The sequence below is a fragment of the Syngnathus scovelli genome, chromosome 12, assembly GCF_024217435.2.
Source record: "Syngnathus scovelli strain Florida chromosome 12, RoL_Ssco_1.2, whole genome shotgun sequence".
Taxonomy (NCBI): Eukaryota; Metazoa; Chordata; class Actinopteri; order Syngnathiformes; family Syngnathidae; genus Syngnathus; species Syngnathus scovelli.
Genome location: NC_090858.1, coordinates 6,654,172 through 6,670,808, shown reverse-complemented (window position 1 = coordinate 6,670,808; position 16,637 = coordinate 6,654,172). Strand labels below are relative to the sequence as shown.

The 16,637-nt window shown below is 40.9% G+C and overlaps 2 protein-coding genes across 2 annotated transcripts; both read left to right on the top strand.

Moving 5' to 3' along the window:
- Positions 1–211: 211 nt before the first annotated feature.
- abcc2 (ATP-binding cassette, sub-family C (CFTR/MRP), member 2) lies at positions 212–11,710 on the top strand. Its single transcript, XM_049736158.2, has 32 exons — positions 212–1,412; positions 2,440–2,613; positions 2,769–2,915; positions 2,994–3,131; positions 3,225–3,347; positions 3,431–3,486; positions 3,972–4,218; positions 4,352–4,533; positions 4,657–4,834; positions 5,082–5,336; positions 5,456–5,521; positions 6,048–6,185; positions 6,269–6,415; positions 6,504–6,588; positions 6,662–6,728; positions 6,824–6,950; positions 7,098–7,274; positions 7,469–7,636; positions 7,783–7,975; positions 8,210–8,345; positions 8,420–8,522; positions 8,608–8,827; positions 8,916–9,070; positions 9,161–9,316; positions 9,459–9,658; positions 9,734–9,860; positions 9,940–10,041; positions 10,388–10,531; positions 10,608–10,766; positions 10,839–11,005; positions 11,132–11,326; positions 11,405–11,710. Exons 1-32 carry the CDS (start codon positions 1,368–1,370, stop codon positions 11,532–11,534), a joined length of 4,707 nt encoding a protein of 1,568 aa, XP_049592115.1. The 5' UTR covers positions 212–1,367; the 3' UTR covers positions 11,535–11,710.
- A 204-nt stretch (positions 11,711–11,914) lies between these two features.
- arhgap19 (Rho GTPase activating protein 19) lies at positions 11,915–16,370 on the top strand. The gene is made up of 11 exons (XM_049736199.1): positions 11,915–12,011; positions 12,261–12,505; positions 12,837–12,917; positions 13,385–13,594; positions 13,674–13,900; positions 13,989–14,075; positions 14,313–14,378; positions 14,646–14,855; positions 14,944–15,042; positions 15,195–15,290; positions 15,431–16,370. Exons 1-11 carry the CDS (start codon positions 11,968–11,970, stop codon positions 15,461–15,463), a joined length of 1,398 nt encoding a protein of 465 aa, XP_049592156.1. The 5' UTR covers positions 11,915–11,967; the 3' UTR covers positions 15,464–16,370.
- Positions 16,371–16,637: the final 267 nt, after the last annotated feature.

The window sequence follows — 16,637 nt, the reverse complement described above, 5'->3', positions numbered from 1 at the left end:
GGTTCAGATGAAATGACTCAGAGCAGAGCAGAAGATATACTGTAGGATTACTGTAGAAAAGTTTCTTATTATATTCAAATTAGGCCCAGAATGATTTTCAGGACTTCATTAGCTAAATGCTCCAACATTACCCGATGTTTACAAAAATGTAATACTTTTAAGATTATTTAACACTTTAAGGTTTGACTATTGAGTGTCTGAGTATCTGCTTTGCGTATTAATATCTCAGCATAGATCCTTTTCATGTTTGCAGCCAATGACGGTGACATGCATAGCCAATCAGCCCCTGATAGCTATAATTTATAGAACGTTTTCTGTTATATGACTGTACTTTGAGTTTTACATCATGTTTTCATTGAGGCTGTCACATGCATCATGAGTCAGCCGAGTGGCGGGCCATGTGATGTTACCAAATACATAATCATTAACTTCGGGTCCATCCTGATTTCTGCACAGTCACCCCCCTGTATCTGTATTCACATTTTACGATGGCTCTTACGTGTGTGTCATATAGAGCTGAGGATTTATTGTCCTCTCCAAAAGGCATCTGTTTTACATTAACTTACAAGAAAACATATGGAAGAAAATGACGACCAAAGAGAAGCATGTGTATACTACCACAGCTTTTTGCTTCGCTCAAACGAAAGAAAAACAAAGAAAATCATCTTTGCCAACATGAAATTTGAAAACAGAAAATCAATGGTTGGGCCAAACAGTCTCTTTCTCATTTTCTTAAGTGAGTTTGATTGCATGTCTTCTTGAGTTTAATCTGATGTGACGACACTTCCTAAAATACTTTTTGTCGTGCAGAGGGGTGAGAAAGACAACAGGAAAAAGGGGGGCTTTAATGAGTTCATTCCCCACCCTTTCCTTGAAAAACATTCCATTTTCAACTCTAGCACGCAGGGACACATCCCTCTCTCTCTCTCTCTCGCTCACTCTCTCTCTCTTTCTCATTTGCTCTATCTTACTTTTTTCATGCTGTTGTCTCTGTGATCAGTTGAACTTTAGACACAGTTGTAAGGGGAGCAGTGTTTGTGGACTGGTTGGAGTGAGTTGGATTCTCTCAGTGACTGGAGTTTTGTTAGTTTTGTCATCTGACCCAGCATGTGTATATGTTTGAGGACCATTGGGAGGATAATCAACTGACGGAGTCATTCTTCTCGTGAATGTGTTTTTTTCATGTGCACAAGTTTTGCCTTCAGTATTAAAAGACTCATGGCTCAAAGTCCACCTCGGCGTCACATCCTACAATTGTCATCTTGTGGGCGGAGGAGAGTGAGGAACTCTTGAGAGAACACCGGAGGAGCCAGGCATCAAAAGTTGACTGGGCTTCTAAAGTTCGCCGGAGGGCATCCGTGAGGACCATGTGCGCTGCCGTTCTGGAGGAATACTGTGGTTCTGTCTTCTGGGTGAGTTAGACTTTTTCTTAATGTCACTGTGAAACAGCTACTTTTCTTTACCGACAATGGAGTAATTGTTATGTTCAGTTCAAATTTCTGGACAAACATCGGGAACATTTTTATGATACCATTGAGGTTTGATGATAACTGGAAATCGGAAAGTTTGTAAAACTGTAAATTGCGATCAATTGCATACACAAGTTGTGGTGAGGTGAAATTATCACTCGCAAAAGAGTTTTATGCCCTCTTGTTAACATTATCACTCGCAAGGCTTTGTAGGCTTGTATGACAGGGATGTTACAATTTTACTTTAAACATTCCCTAATCTAAAAAGTCTAAATGATTGTTGCTTCTCAAAAATTAAATAGTTACTAATACTAGACAGTAGTTGTTTTTAATCATAGAATCACTTGGAAGCTTACCAGCGTCACAAAGCGGACTGTGTTCAGTTGCACCGTATTTTTAATGGTTACTGACAAATTTACAAATGCCATGAAGCATAGCAAACACTCTAATTGGGTAGTTTATAGTCTAATTTTAAATAAATATTTTGCGCACTAAGCAAAGAACTTTTCAGCAAAGAGTTTTTTGCATTTTCACCCTCGAGGTTTGCTAAAAGATCTCAACACATAATATTTCTTCAAAAATACAATATATTTCTTCATTCTCAGACATATGAACATCATTTTCTCTAAAATATGAGACTTTAAAAATAGCTATATATTTATTTAATTTTTTGAGCACATGATTACTTACCTAAAAATACATTTCTATTTATTATTCTATTTCTTTTTTTCACGTGATTATGTGTTGTGGCGTTGTGTTTGATGTGAGAGTTGGATATCTTCTTATCCAAAATAAATGCAGTACTTAATCTACCTACAAGATTCACCTTAAAGGGAAAATACTCGTGACTTAACTGGAACCATATGATTTGCTTCATTTCTATGATTTTTTTTTTTTTACTAATGCCTAATAGCCAGCATTTGGTCTTCAGTTGAAGCATTAGCTCATTTATATTCATATCGTGTTGCAGAATTCTTCATATTTAGAGAAAGAAGATCCAGATCTGCCAGTATGCGTGGAGCAGACAGTACTGGTGTGGATCCCACTGGGCTTCCTGTGGATCTGTGCCCCGTGGCACCTGCTGGGTCTCTGCAGGAGAACAAAGGACACAAGATACATGTCCAAACTCTACATCTGCAAACAGGTAACACAACACAGTCACTATTTAAAAAAAAATAAAACTTGCACCCCCAGTCCGGATATTACCATAATCATGCAGTGAATGAAAACCTAATTTTAATCCAGTAGCGCATAGAAGAAAACATCCTTTTGTATTATGCCTTTTCTGGCTTTTCTCAGGTTGTTGCTTCGCTGCTGTTCCTGACTGCCATAGCAGGCTTGGCCATCACTTTGGGAGAAGACTTTGGTCCGAGCCAAGACACACCTCCGTCAGAAAAGAATCATGCTGTGTACTACGCCAACCCCATCATTTATGCTGTGTCATGGGTATGTTAAGTAATGTTGCCCAACTCTGGCTTTTGTCTGAGAGAGATGATTTGTGCTTATATTATGTTATTTGTTTAGGTCATGGTGATACTGTGTCAAGAAGGGTTAAGACGAAGTGGATCAATAGATTCTGCCACTCTCTTCCTCTTTTGGTTCCTTGTGGTTCTGTGTGATGTTTTCCATCTGCAGACCAACATACGAGCAGCACTCAGGCAGGTACGAATTGACAAACTGTAAGCACAAATGGTTATCAGTCAGCCCTGTCATTGTTGGTCAAATCGAGTTGTTAAACTTCATATTGACCACCAGGGAGCGATTGATGACCTTCCTCGATTCTGCCTTATCTGCATCTCATTTGGCCTGGAAGTCATAGCACTCATCCTCTCAGGTTTAGCGGACATCTCTCCAGAAACCAGAGAAGTTGTGAAAAAGGTATATGATTGGTGAATGTTTGCATTTCCCACTTTTTTTTTTTTTTTTGCCTTACTCACTCTAATACTGTCTTTCCTTAACAGAATCCAGAGGCCGGTGCACCATTTTTGAACAGAATCACATTCAACTGGTTTAATAGGTAAACCTGCATAAGTACGCACAGATTTGACACTATATTAATGTGCAAACGTCCCAAGGCCATCATGTTCTTTTAGCAATTCTGTAATGACCATATACAGTATATTGGCAATTATCTACCAGATTACAGTAATAAAACACACTAAAATACAATTAGGAAAGTCCAGAAACTGCATGTTTGTGCCCTAATTAACTGCCTCTCTGATATAATAAAGCCATGCCTCAATAAATCAGCAGGTACATTATCAACTTGAAGTAGGTGCGTCCTTTTGGCCCTCTTAAGTCTTAATAGATGACTTGAAGAAATAAACGCCTCACCTCGTGTTTCCCTCCTCCAACACACCCGTTTCAAATGCCCCTGCCCACTATTTGAAGAAATAGTAGTAGACTATAAAAGGTTATTCAAATAGGAAAGCTAGTGACCCAAGACATTTGCACATTACTGTACATCATGAACACAAACCCATCTTGCCTTTCACTCCTCAGTATGGCACTCAAAGGGTACAGGCAGCCCTTGGTTCAGGAAGACATGTGGTCCCTGAATGAGGAGGACACCACGGGTTACATCAGCCAGCACTTTCAACACATCATGCAGACCGAGTTTGCCGCAGCTCGTCATCGCTACCAGAAAAAAATGGCCAAAAATCAAAACAAGAAATCCCATAATGAAACTTTACAAAATGGACTCGCCAGTGGCCTGGGGAAAGGCGTTAGTCAGGACGTCTTGTTGATGGTGAGAAAAACCACGCACAGTACCTTGACGTTGTCGATTTTTCTTGCACTCCAAATTGATTTCATTTATTGATCCTGCACATGCAGCCATATTCGTTGTTTTGTGAGTTTGTACTGCCATTATTTTCCTTTAGGAGGAAAGAGGCAAGAAAGACAAAAAAGAAAAGAAAAGCAAGAAAAAGAAAGAAGAAGAAACCTATCCCACCTCATGGCTCATACCCACTATTTACAAGACATTTAAAGGAATTTTACTCGAGTCGGCCCTCTTCAAACTTCTGCAAGACCTTTTCTCTTTTGTCAGTCCTCAGCTGCTAAAGTAAGTCCACGTCTAAATGACTATACTGACTACTAACAATTCTGAAGTATTTACTATATATTTTAGGAGAAACCTCGGGGGTCATTGTGATGCATATGTCACCTTGTCTCTGTGTCTTCCCAGGTTGATGATCACTTTCACTCAAGACAAAAGCACCCATGCATGGGAAGGTTATCTTTATGCAGTGTTGCTTCTGGTGGTGGCCCTTCTGCAGTCTCTCTTTCTGCAGCAGTACTTCCAGCGTTGCTTTGTGCTCGGAATGAAGGTCCGGACTGCTATTATGGCTGCTGTTTACAAAAAGGTACAAATAAAAACTGCTCGATATAAAAATTTGTGTAAGTATCTCTTTAAATCATGCATGCAAATATAGACACATCTGACTCATTATTTCAAAATGTGTACATGGTCCAAAGTATTTTGGACACAAAAAAATTCTGAATATTTGCGACATGAAGTTCATTATATATAGCATACAAATTAGCAAACAAAAATAAATGAAAAAAAAAAAAAACCCCACTAATATCCAGAATTTTCACATTCCCCTCAAGGCACTGGTGGTGTCTAATGACACGCGTAAAGAGTCCACGGTCGGCGAAACAGTGAACCTGATGTCTGCCGATGCCCAGCGCTTCAATGACGTGACGAACTTTATCCACCTACTGTGGTCCTGCCCTCTGCAGATCGCCTTGTCCATTGTGTTCCTTTGGCAGGAGCTCGGACCTTCTGTGTTGGCTGGACTTTTAGTCATGATTCTCATGGTGCCAATTAATGGACTTCTGGCCAACAAGGCTAGAAAATTCCAGGTAATAAACACACATACGGAGCAGTTGGTATAATTATGTAGATGTATTTCATTTGTCGTTTCAGTCGTCTTTTCTCTATTTAACTACTGTCCCTTCTGATTTACATCATCTCCTTTCAGATTGAGAACATGAAATTCAAAGACAAGAGATTGAAAATAATGAATGAAATACTCAACGGCATGAAGGTGAGCTTTTTTCGTCTTCACTGAAATCATGGACTTAGAATCAGTGGCAATGCTTTTATCATCACTTATTGAGGCAAAGAGCGTTTCGTGCAAAAGGGATATAAATGAACACAGAGGAAGTATTTTAAAAGGCATAAATGTTAAGAATGCTGGCCAAGAAACTAAGAAGAAAAAATAAGCACACAAAATTAAACAGGAGATCCAAAAACAATAGGTACATTGTCAGGTCTTAGATCAAAACCTTCTGAGCTTCAGAGGCGCTTAACCCGGAGGACCTTCTTTTGTGCAACCACCACATGTGGCATTGCTCAGTCGAAGAACTCAAAGGTTTTCTGTGTGCTTGAGGTTAGAGGAAAGCTTTTTTCAAACAAGGCCATTTTTTTCTACATTCCCTTGAGGGCCATATTAGAGTTCTGAAAAAAAAAATATGATGCCACTAAGAAACAAATGTTTTATTATAAATAAAACCAGAGAGATTCTCCACTTCTTGTGTCCTAATTAATTCCCTCTTTTGTTCTCTTGCTAGATTCTAAAGCTGTATGCATGGGAGCCATCATTCCAAGCTCAGGTTCAAGGCATCAGAGGCCAAGAACTCAACGTCATGAAGAAGTTTGCTTACCTCACATCTGTCTCCACATTCATTTTCACCAGTGCTCCAGCTGTGGTCAGTCTTGTCAATGAGTCACAAAAGGAACAAAAGAATGTTGTGTCAACTTCTCACACACTGTCCATCTCTGTGTGTACCAGGTGTCTTTGGCCACCTTTGGCGTGTTTGTGGCCGTAAGTTCAGACAACGTGTTGACCGCTGAAAAAGCCTTCACTTCTATCTCTCTCTTCAACCTCCTTCGATTTCCTCTGGCCATGCTACCCATGCTCATCGCTGCCATTGTGCAAGTAAGGGCACAAAGTCACATGACACATTCAGACGTAATGTGTCTGTCCTTAAAGGCTCATTTTGTTTTTCTGTCTTTTCGCAATGTAGATGACGGTGTCCAGAAAGCGTCTTGAAAAGTTTTTGGGAGGCGAAGACCTTGAAAGTGATGTAGTGCGCCATGACCCCAGCTTCAGTATGTCTATGCTTTTCTAGTATAACCTTCATCTTGGCATATGTGCAATAAATCTATCCTGTGCGTCTTTTAGGCTCTGCTGTTAATGTTTCTGATGGTTCCTTTTCGTGGGAAAAAGATGGCGAGCCCCAACTTAAAAAGTACAAGTTCTGCATTAAAAACATCCACACCACGCACGTAATACCGTACTGCTCGAGTTTTGAATGAACTTTCTCATCTTGCGTTTACATTCCAGTGTGAGTTTGGACATCCAGCCAGGTCGGCTGGTCGCAGTGGTGGGAGCTGTCGGCTCGGGCAAGTCCTCTCTGGTGTCGGCCATTTTGGGAGAAATGCATAGCACCAAAGGCTTCATCAACATTCAGGTGACATCTTCAGTATTTGCTTAAAACAATCCCTGTACAGGGCGAGTTTAAGTTCTTCCATATTTATTAGGAAAAGTGAGAACATTTGTGAGTGAAGACGAGATATTTTCAAATAAATCGAACCATTCATTGAATCTTCTTTTCCAGGGTTCACTTGCCTTTGTACCACAGCAAGCATGGATCCAAAATGCCACCCTGAGGGATAACATATTGTTTGGCTCCCCCCTCGAGGAGAAGCGATATCAGGAGGTGATCCAGGCCTGTGCCCTTGGTCCAGATCTAGAGCTTCTCCCTGGCGGTGACATGACTGAGATTGGGGAGAAAGTAAGAGAAGCGTTCAAGGAGTCACAAATAAAAAGAATGTGTTTTTTTTGCTCTCTGTTTGTGCATGGCCTGTGTACATATTTGGTATGTGTTCACTGAGTTAAATATTCGTGGAGGCTTTCAAAGTTCACTTAAAAAGTGACTTTTTAAAATGTATTTGGTCTATGTTGTTCTATTGTTCTTCTTTTCTTTAGGGCATCAACCTCTCAGGGGGTCAGAAGCAACGTGTGAGCTTGGCCAGAGCGGCATACAGTCAGGCAGATATTTATCTGCTGGATGACCCCTTGTCTGCTGTGGACTCTCATGTGGGGAAGCATCTTTTTGAAAAAGTGATCGGACCTAATGGAACACTTAAAAAAAAGGTCTGTCCATGCATCTTTTGCAGCTTTGAAAATCAACGACAGACTTAACCAGAGATATTGGATTGAAGCCATTCTAGTTGTTTATATTTTCTACTTTTTACCTAAAATCACGTGCTTAAACCCTGTGTGTGTTTTTGTTTGTGCAGACCCGTATTCTAGTGACTCATGGAGTGAGCTTCCTGCCTCATGTGGATGAAATTGTAGTCCTGGTTGACGGAGTGGTTTCTGAGGTTGGATCCTACAACAGCCTCCGTGCTAGCAAAGGCGCCTTTTCCGAATTTTTGGACACGTATGCCAAAGAGCACAATAATAATAAAAATTCCACCAAGTCTGAGTCGGGTAATTCAGTTTTTCCACCACAGTATAATGTATGCCTGCCTGAGCTAAATTAGTTTAGTCACATACTGTCAATATCTCTCTGCATTAGAAACATATTTGATTTAATTGCAAGCTACAAAAAGTTATCAATTCAGTTTGTACTTGTTTTAACAATTGATTTTGTTGAGAGTGCTAAAAGTGAAATAATAAACTACCGTTGTATGCATTGTAAACTAATGTGCCCCTCTTGTACAGAGCCTGGCCATGGTGTTGGAGATGAGGACATGATCCCAGAGGGAGATGAGACCCAACCAGACTCCCCATTAGAAGACACTGTAACGACGACTCTGAAGAGGGGAAACAGCATCCGCCGTAGCCAGCGCAACAGCAGGTATGGGATTACTGTGGGGAAGTGGGTGGTAAAATTCATGAAAGTTTGAGCAAGACTTCTTTGTTTTCTTGTAGTTTTAGAGCGGGAAGAAACGGCTCTTCAAGGAAATCTCCAAATGAGGAAGAAACAAAGAAAGGCCAAAGGCTAATCGAGAAGGAAGCTATGGAGACAGGACATGTAGGTTTTGCAGTCAACTTAATGACACAAATAAAGCAAGAAATGACATCATGTATAGCTGACAGCATCCCTCTTTAATCTCCAGGTGAAAATTTCAGTCTACCTCGAGTACCTGAGGTCCATGGGCTGGGGATATACTACCACAGTTTTCCTAGTGTACTTCATCCAGAACATTGCATTCATTGGCCAGAATATCTGGCTCAGTGACTGGACTAATGATGCGGTGGAGTACTACAACATGACATACCCTGCAGAAAAGAGAGACACCAGGGTGGGGGTGTTTGGCGCTCTGGGAGTGGCTCAGGGTAAGCGTTATGAGTACAATGAATTATTTTCAAATTCTTGTTGCATGCTGCAATCTTTTATATTCATATGAAACTCTTTCCATGGCAGGCCTCTTAATATTCCTCGGGACTCTGTTACTGGCCAATGCCGCCATTGAAGCTTCTCGAATCCTGCATTCAAGACTGCTGGAAAACATACTTCGTGCGCCAATGGTCTTCTTTGACACCACGCCCATTGGTAGGGTGGTCAACCGCTTTGCAAAGGTCAGATTTAATCCAAAAGGATCCAAACGGTTGTCTTAGTTACGTTTGTTCTCCCAAAATATACACATTACCTCTATATTTGTCCAATAGGATATATTTACAATCGATGAAGCCATCCCACAGTCCGTCCGCTCTTGGATGCTGTGTCTGTTGGGGGTACTGGGGACCCTTTTTGTCATCTGTCTGGCCACTCCCTTCTTCACTGTTGTCATCATTCCCTTGGCTTTGGTTTACTTCTTTGTCCAGGTGAGATGCACAATTGTATACAGAAACATTCATCTATCCATCCATCTATCCATCCATCTTTTATCGCTTATCCAGGGTCGGGTCACATATTTTTATTGGTATTATTAGTTTGATATTCTCTTCACTTGACATCTTCATCCAGCGCTTCTACGTCGCGACATCAAGGCAGCTTCGTCGGCTGGACTCAGTGTCTCGTTCTCCCATTTACTCCCACTTTGGCGAAACCGTGTCAGGCCTCTCTGTGATAAGAGCTTACGGCCATCAAGAAAGGTTCCTCCAGCACAATGAAGCCACCATGGATGAAAACCTGAAGACCGTCTACCCGTGGATTGTATCGAACAGGTCAGAGAGTTAAATGACTCATGATCGCACTGATGGTGTTATTAAATGAAGAGGGTCTATTTTGTGTTTGTACAGATGGCTGGCAGTTCGTTTGGAATTTGTCGGGAATCTGGTGGTGTTTTTTGCTGCTTTGCTTGCAGTTATTTCCAGAGATACTCTAGACAGCGGCCTGGTGGGACTCTCCATATCCTACGCCCTGAATGTGAGTCATGCTGTGACGATGGTAGTCGTTGGACCAAGCTATTGTGATGTGAATTCTGTTTTCGATGTGGGATTTGTAGGTAACGCAAACCCTGAACTGGCTTGTTCGGATGACGTCGGAGCTAGAGACCAATATTGTCGCCGTGGAGAGAGTGAGTGAATACAGCGTCCTTGAAAATGAGGTATGTCAATATAAAAGTACTTACACTGACGATATCCCTTAAATGCACAAAGCATCCACACTATACAAAAATGCAATATTACAGTACTCATCTGTGTCATTTACATAATTTGGAGTACAGTAGTTCAGCTTTTTTGAGTAATTGCCCCCCCCATGTTGTGGTGACCCCGCCATAGCTGCCACTGACCCTGTAGTCATGATACAAAATATAAAGTTTCAATGATTATTTCATATTAAGCACTTTTATTCTGTTATTTAAGCCTTTTAGAAAATATTATAAAACGCACACAAATAGATCCCTCCACCTCGTACTCATGGGATTTAATGTGACATTTTTGTGACCATAGGCCGAGTGGGTGACTGACACTCGGCCAGCAGACAAGTGGCCTGATGCAGGAAGACTGCAGTTTGAAAACTACAAAGTCCGTTATCGACCCGGTTTGGATCTGGTGCTGCATGGCATCTCCTGTGATATTGGCTCCACTGAGAAGGTTTCGTGTGGATTTATTTTTTTATGTAGATTTACTCAATCACATCGGATTCACTCAAAGCTTTATTTCCATTCAGATTGGTATTGTGGGACGCACGGGAGCTGGGAAATCCAGCTTGACCAACTGTTTGTTCCGAATCATTGAAGCTGCTGAGGGTCGAATCCTCATAGACGGTGTTGATATTTCTAAAATAGGTCTGCATGACTTAAGAAACAACCTCACTATCATACCACAGGTACACACAAATGCAAGATGATGCCATAAAATGGCTCCAAATACAAATTCTGATCACTTTGACCCTGTGCAGGATCCAGTATTGTTCTCTGGAACCTTGAGGATGAACTTGGATCCCTTTGACAGATCCACTGATGAGGACCTCTGGAAAGTACTGGAGCTTTCCCATCTTAAGGAATATGTGGCCGGGCTGCAGGAGGGATTGCATTATGAGGTTGCAGAAGGAGGAGAGAACCTTAGGTGGGTGGTGCTAGCAGAGCTCACATGGATTTACTACTTCTTCTAGTTATCCTTAAATTCCAGTGATACAGATGTTTGTACCAGCTCAACTACTAACGTGCATTTGTGTGCCACACCTCTACACAGTGTTGGACAGAGGCAGCTGCTGTGTCTAGCTCGGGCGCTGCTCAGGAAGTCCCGCATATTAATCCTGGATGAGGCTACAGCAGCTGTGGACCTGGAGACAGACAACCTGATCCAAACGACCATCAGGAAAGAGTTTGCGCACTGCACCGTTCTCACCATCGCCCACCGCCTGCACAGCATCATGGATAGCTCGAGGTTGGTTCTTTTCAGTTTTGCTTACGCTGCATGTGTCCCAGCTATATGAAAATTCATTATTGTCCTCCGTGTCCACAGAGTGATGGTGCTCGATGCTGGCAGGATAGTGGAGTTTGATTCTCCAAATAATCTGTTCAAAAAACGAGGTCATTTCTATTCCATGGCAAAGGATTCTGGGATAACACAAGAAGAGATTACAAGTCTATGATTTTAATGTTGTTTTTTTATTTTATCAAGGTGTTGCATACATTTCTTTTGAAGTTTGATTTTTAAAGGTTGCCATGTGAATTGACAAAGGTTTTTTGTATTTATCGTAAACACAATCGGACGTGTAAATAATTTTGTATGTATACAGGCAAATATGAATAAATGTTTTTCTCAGAACCTGCAGTTATTTTCAATGAAGTCTTGCCAAATGTTTCTTCTGACATAGCATTCTATTACATTATGCTTTCAGTTAAAATAAAAGTGCATCCTGATAAGGATGAAAATTATACCAAATGCATAACCTAAAATACAAACGTTGACATATTTCGCATCTATCCAATCAGCGGCCACGTTGTCTGACGTCATGACATTGTGGCCAATCAGAAATCAAAAGGCAGAACTAAAAACGTAACAGCGGAAGATTCAAATTGAAGATGGCGGCTGAAGACAGTAATCAAAATACACAGAAGCTGAAGAGGTACGTACTCAAAAATGGATGTTACTTTAGAAAGAAAAAATGTGTAGTTTAACGTATTTTACTGTGTTTGAATGCGGGTACCTTTACGTTGTGTCTGATCGTTTTGAATTCTTGATATTCTGTGTCATGAGCTAACAATGCTATGTAGCCTTCTTATTTTATAATGCTGCTTTACTATTGACGATCCGTTTGGACAAATCTGGAGCAATTTCACTTGAACCTGTTTTTCCCTCCACGCATGGGGACAAGATGCGGTGTATTTACAAGCATGGAAACATCGAACATGTGCCAGCCCGTCATCTTCGACCCGGACTTCTTTGTCGAGAGGCTGAAACATGAACATCCGCAGATCTTTACAGATCTGGTCTTGTCACATGTCACACGACTCATCGACCTCCCTGGAGATGAGTTTGCACAGCTCACTGGTGACTCTGAGCCCAGGGTGCCTTCCTCTACTGGCTTCCTCCGCTCGTTAAACTTCCTGAAGCGAAAAGGTCATTTTTTTTCTCCTCAATCCATATGCTAATTTGACTTTATTTAAATTCCACTCTTATTGTTAGTCTCCGACTGTATAAGAACTCAGCGTTGGATTTGGGATGCAAAAGCACCCCCGAGCATGGCGAACCCCTCCCAAAGAAATAAAGATGGGGGGGAGGGAATCTGTTCATTGCACAGCACTAACATGTATGGAATGGCCTGATTACTGCATATTTGAGTACTGGCTCAAGTCACTTGATTTTGACTATTGCAGATACAATCCAGATCACCTCTATTTTTTTGGTGCGACTGCAACCGCATTTACTGGAATGTTTTTCTACCCCCCAGAGAAAGGTGCAATTTTCGGCGCGCCCTTGACTGAAGAAGGGATAGCGCAGATCTATCAACTGATTGAGTACCTGAGCAAAAGTGAGTGTTTTTTAGTGATGTTTAGTGATGCTGTCTGATTATATGTATGTTTTGGCCCAGTAAAGGTTGGCAAGCACTGCTCAGTATATAGCACTTAGAAATAAATGTCATCTGTTAGTTATAGAGAAAATGTCAAGAACACTCTGAATGTGTTTGCAGGGGTTATATAACGCTGCATTACCATTACCTCTGTTTACTGCTCAGTCATCCTCTGCCTTTTGAATTTTGTGACAACCCCACTGCTGCCTGCTAGCCTTGAATTAGCATGACGTCTTCTTGATTTATTTTTGGAAAGCCGATGACGTATTTGCACAAAAGTGGACACTGGGCCCCAATGCTGCCGTCAATAATTCATTATGAAGCACTTTGCCTCAGCACGCGTGCTCTCATTTCACGTTTCATTCACTCCGTCTCTCGCTGTGTCCACCTGCTGACATCATGTTTTTGCCTTTGGGGCTTTCTCCCAGATCTTCACATGGAGGGGCTGTTCCGCGTGCCAGGCCACAGCCTCCGACAGGCCGCACTGAGGGAGATGCTGAATGCCGGGGCAGAAATAGATCTCGAGACAGGAGACTTCCACCCCAATGATGCCGCCTCGCTGCTCAAAGCCTACCTGGGAGAGTTGCCTGAGCCCCTGCTAATGCACAGACATTACCATGTCCACCTTAAAATCGGAGGTGGCTATCATTTCATGTCTCAAAACCAAATATTATGCTTCTTGACTTTCTATATGAAATACCTTTCTAACGTCCACAGAGCTAACTCTTTTTGATGAGAAAGGAGATAAAAGTAAGACTCCAGACAAGGAGCGGCAGGTGGAAGCCTATCAGTTGCTTTTCATGCTGCTACCACCAGTCAACCGCAGTCTGTTGAAGCTCCTGTTGGACCTCCTCTATCACACCGCACGCAACCAGCACGTCAACAAGATGTCTGCTATCAATCTAGCAACCATGTTTGCGCCACAAATTATCTGGCCCAAAAATGTACGGATCATTTAGTTACTTTTTACATTCCATGAAACCCATTATTTCGTTCATTTCTTGTAATCTTTCCCTATGTCTTGTTTTGCAGGTGATGGCAAGTGAACTTCAGGAAAACATCGAGAAGCTAAACAATCGCATCGCATTTCTCATCAGGCACTCTCAAAAGCTTTTCAAGGTAAACTAGCACAGAAAACGGTCCTGTTTAGAATGGAATATCAGTCCTGTAAACTTGAGTATTACGAGGGAATGTGAAAAAAATACAATGGGGAATGTCAAAACAGGGAATTCATAAAGAATCCGAAATATTAAGATGAATGTGTAGTTACTGTCATTTAGTGTCCGTGTGATTATGTCAATTTGAATCCTAACAGTTCTCAACATTCTATTTACATTTACTGTACTTTCATTGAAGGCCCCTCCATATATCAAAGAATATGCGCATATGTACTTCACCAGATTTAAACCTCTTCACTCAAAGGTAAGCATTTTTTTTCCTGTATTTTTTTCTTTGAGTTGAGGTAAAATCTTTCCTCGACGAACTATTGTTTATTTTCCGTAAGCAGTTTTCCCCCATGTTTTTTCATTGAGTTGTGTTAAAATCTTTCCTTGACTAACCATTGTGTTTATTTTCTGCATGTATTCCATCTAGTTATGATTTTTGGATTTCATTGTGTAGTTCAGCTCAGCTTTGAGTGGTATGACTTTGACATTGAAATCTTGAGTGAAATGTACCTGCTTATTCTAGGATGACCTGACGCTTGTCACAGGGACCAAAGAGCCGCCGGCTGTGCCCCAGTCTACGTTTATTCGTTCTCCTTACGCGAGAAAGATCAGTGGCACCAGCTCGACAAAGTCCACGGATACTGGGACATACACTGAATCAGCTCTGCAGGAACTTTACCAGCAAGTCAACAACATGCCCAACTCTGCCAAGAAGAAGAAACTCATCAGGCAGGTCAGTGTATCAACGAGATATCGACGAAATGAGATGAGACACGTGTTGCAACTGAGCAGGCTAACGCGTCGTGTTTGTGTGCGTTTAGTTTGAGAAGCAGCCATTGGTGACCACGCCCTCAGCGGATCCCCGCTCGCCATTCAGCAGGAAGCACTGGCGATCTCGCTCTTTGGGTGGAATAATTAAGGTTTGTTGATGTTAATTTCTTGTATGTATATATATATATTGAGGTTGTTTTCTAATTTGAGCAATTAATTGGAGGAAACGTTAGTTTCTCATGGTAATTACTATTTTAATTAATAATTCTAGTAAATCAAATGGTTTTGTTTGTCAAAACAGAAGAAAGTATTGGGAAGTCAAGTATCAATAGGCAGGGAAAATGGCAAAGTGCAGAGGCCAACAGCCACCTGCTCTGATGACACCGACAGTGGAGGGGTGAGTCTTTGTCTCCGCTATGAGTGTTGTTATTGTTAGCTCTTATATACCACCAATGATTTTTGCTCTTATTTAAAAAAAAAAAAATACATTGTAGCTTTCAATTCATGTTTACCCTTTCACTTTTGAATTTCGTTTAGGTTGTACTACAAGTGAGGAAACTTCCAATCTAGCTGTCTGGTACCTTTTTTAATTTGAAGGTTTATTATGTGTCAAAGAGGAGGCTGTCAGATTTGTTTTGTGTGTATTTGTCAGAGACTGGGTTTGTGTTGATGTGTGAGGGTGCTATGCTCTATTTGAGTCTGTCCTTTTGCAAATGGTTAAAAAAAACAAGTGAATGAATGGCCACTGATGTTTTATTATTGTTTGTTTTTGTTACAAAAATGTATTTTTTTATTCATTGACAGGGACCATTTCACAGAAATGTTGAGTTTAGACGCTCATAGATGTGCCTTAAAATCGAATTCTTAACTTACCATGTTTGCAATTTCTATTTAACACAATTTTTTTGTGCAATTCACTTTTTTTACGGCTCCCAAACTTGATAAAATGCTATAATTTAACTTAAGTAGAGTGTTTTTCAGTAATGCGAACTTGAGATATGAGGCCCAAAGGTCAGTTTCTATACATTTATTTCTGTCTGGGAATTTGGGAATTATTTGCTGTGGTATGTTTTTTTTACATTTTTTGGAGTTTACTGCTGTCCCTCAAATGTGTCTGTGCTCTTTTGAGTAAATTTAGTCAGTTCTGCTTTCTTTGTAGCTGTGCATAGTTTTCATTCGCATGCATACTGAATAAGCTGTGAAAAACATTTGACCCGTTTTTGTATTTCTGGCTGAGGGCAAATGAAGCAGTTTGCCAAAGTTGTTAGTGAGGTTCTTTCTGTGAGGGTCTTGAGCCACTGTTACTTGTTTAAAGTTCTTCTCTCAGTTGTGATTTCATCCAGTTCCATGGCCACTCTGCCAAGCTGTTACTATACAAACATGATGTGGCAAAGTCAACTAAATGGACTGTGTTGACTGGTGGTGTTAATACTACTGTGAAATCCAACAAAGAACTTATTAAAAGACTTAAAACGTATTCTGTTTTTGTTATTTTCATCTCAAGCGATCGCCTGCGTTTCTTACTATGGCCACCAGGTAGCACTGTTTAGTTTTAAATAGATAGCCTTCAGTCATTTGAATAGCTTGCTGTAATGTATTGTATTGAATTTAGGACAAAATAAATCCTAACATCCATCCTAAAAAAATATACACATTTAGATAAATACAACCATCGTCTTTTCTGTGCAAGCTCTATATAATTTCCTGTTTTATGAAGCATCCATAGAATATATTTTAGTGAGTC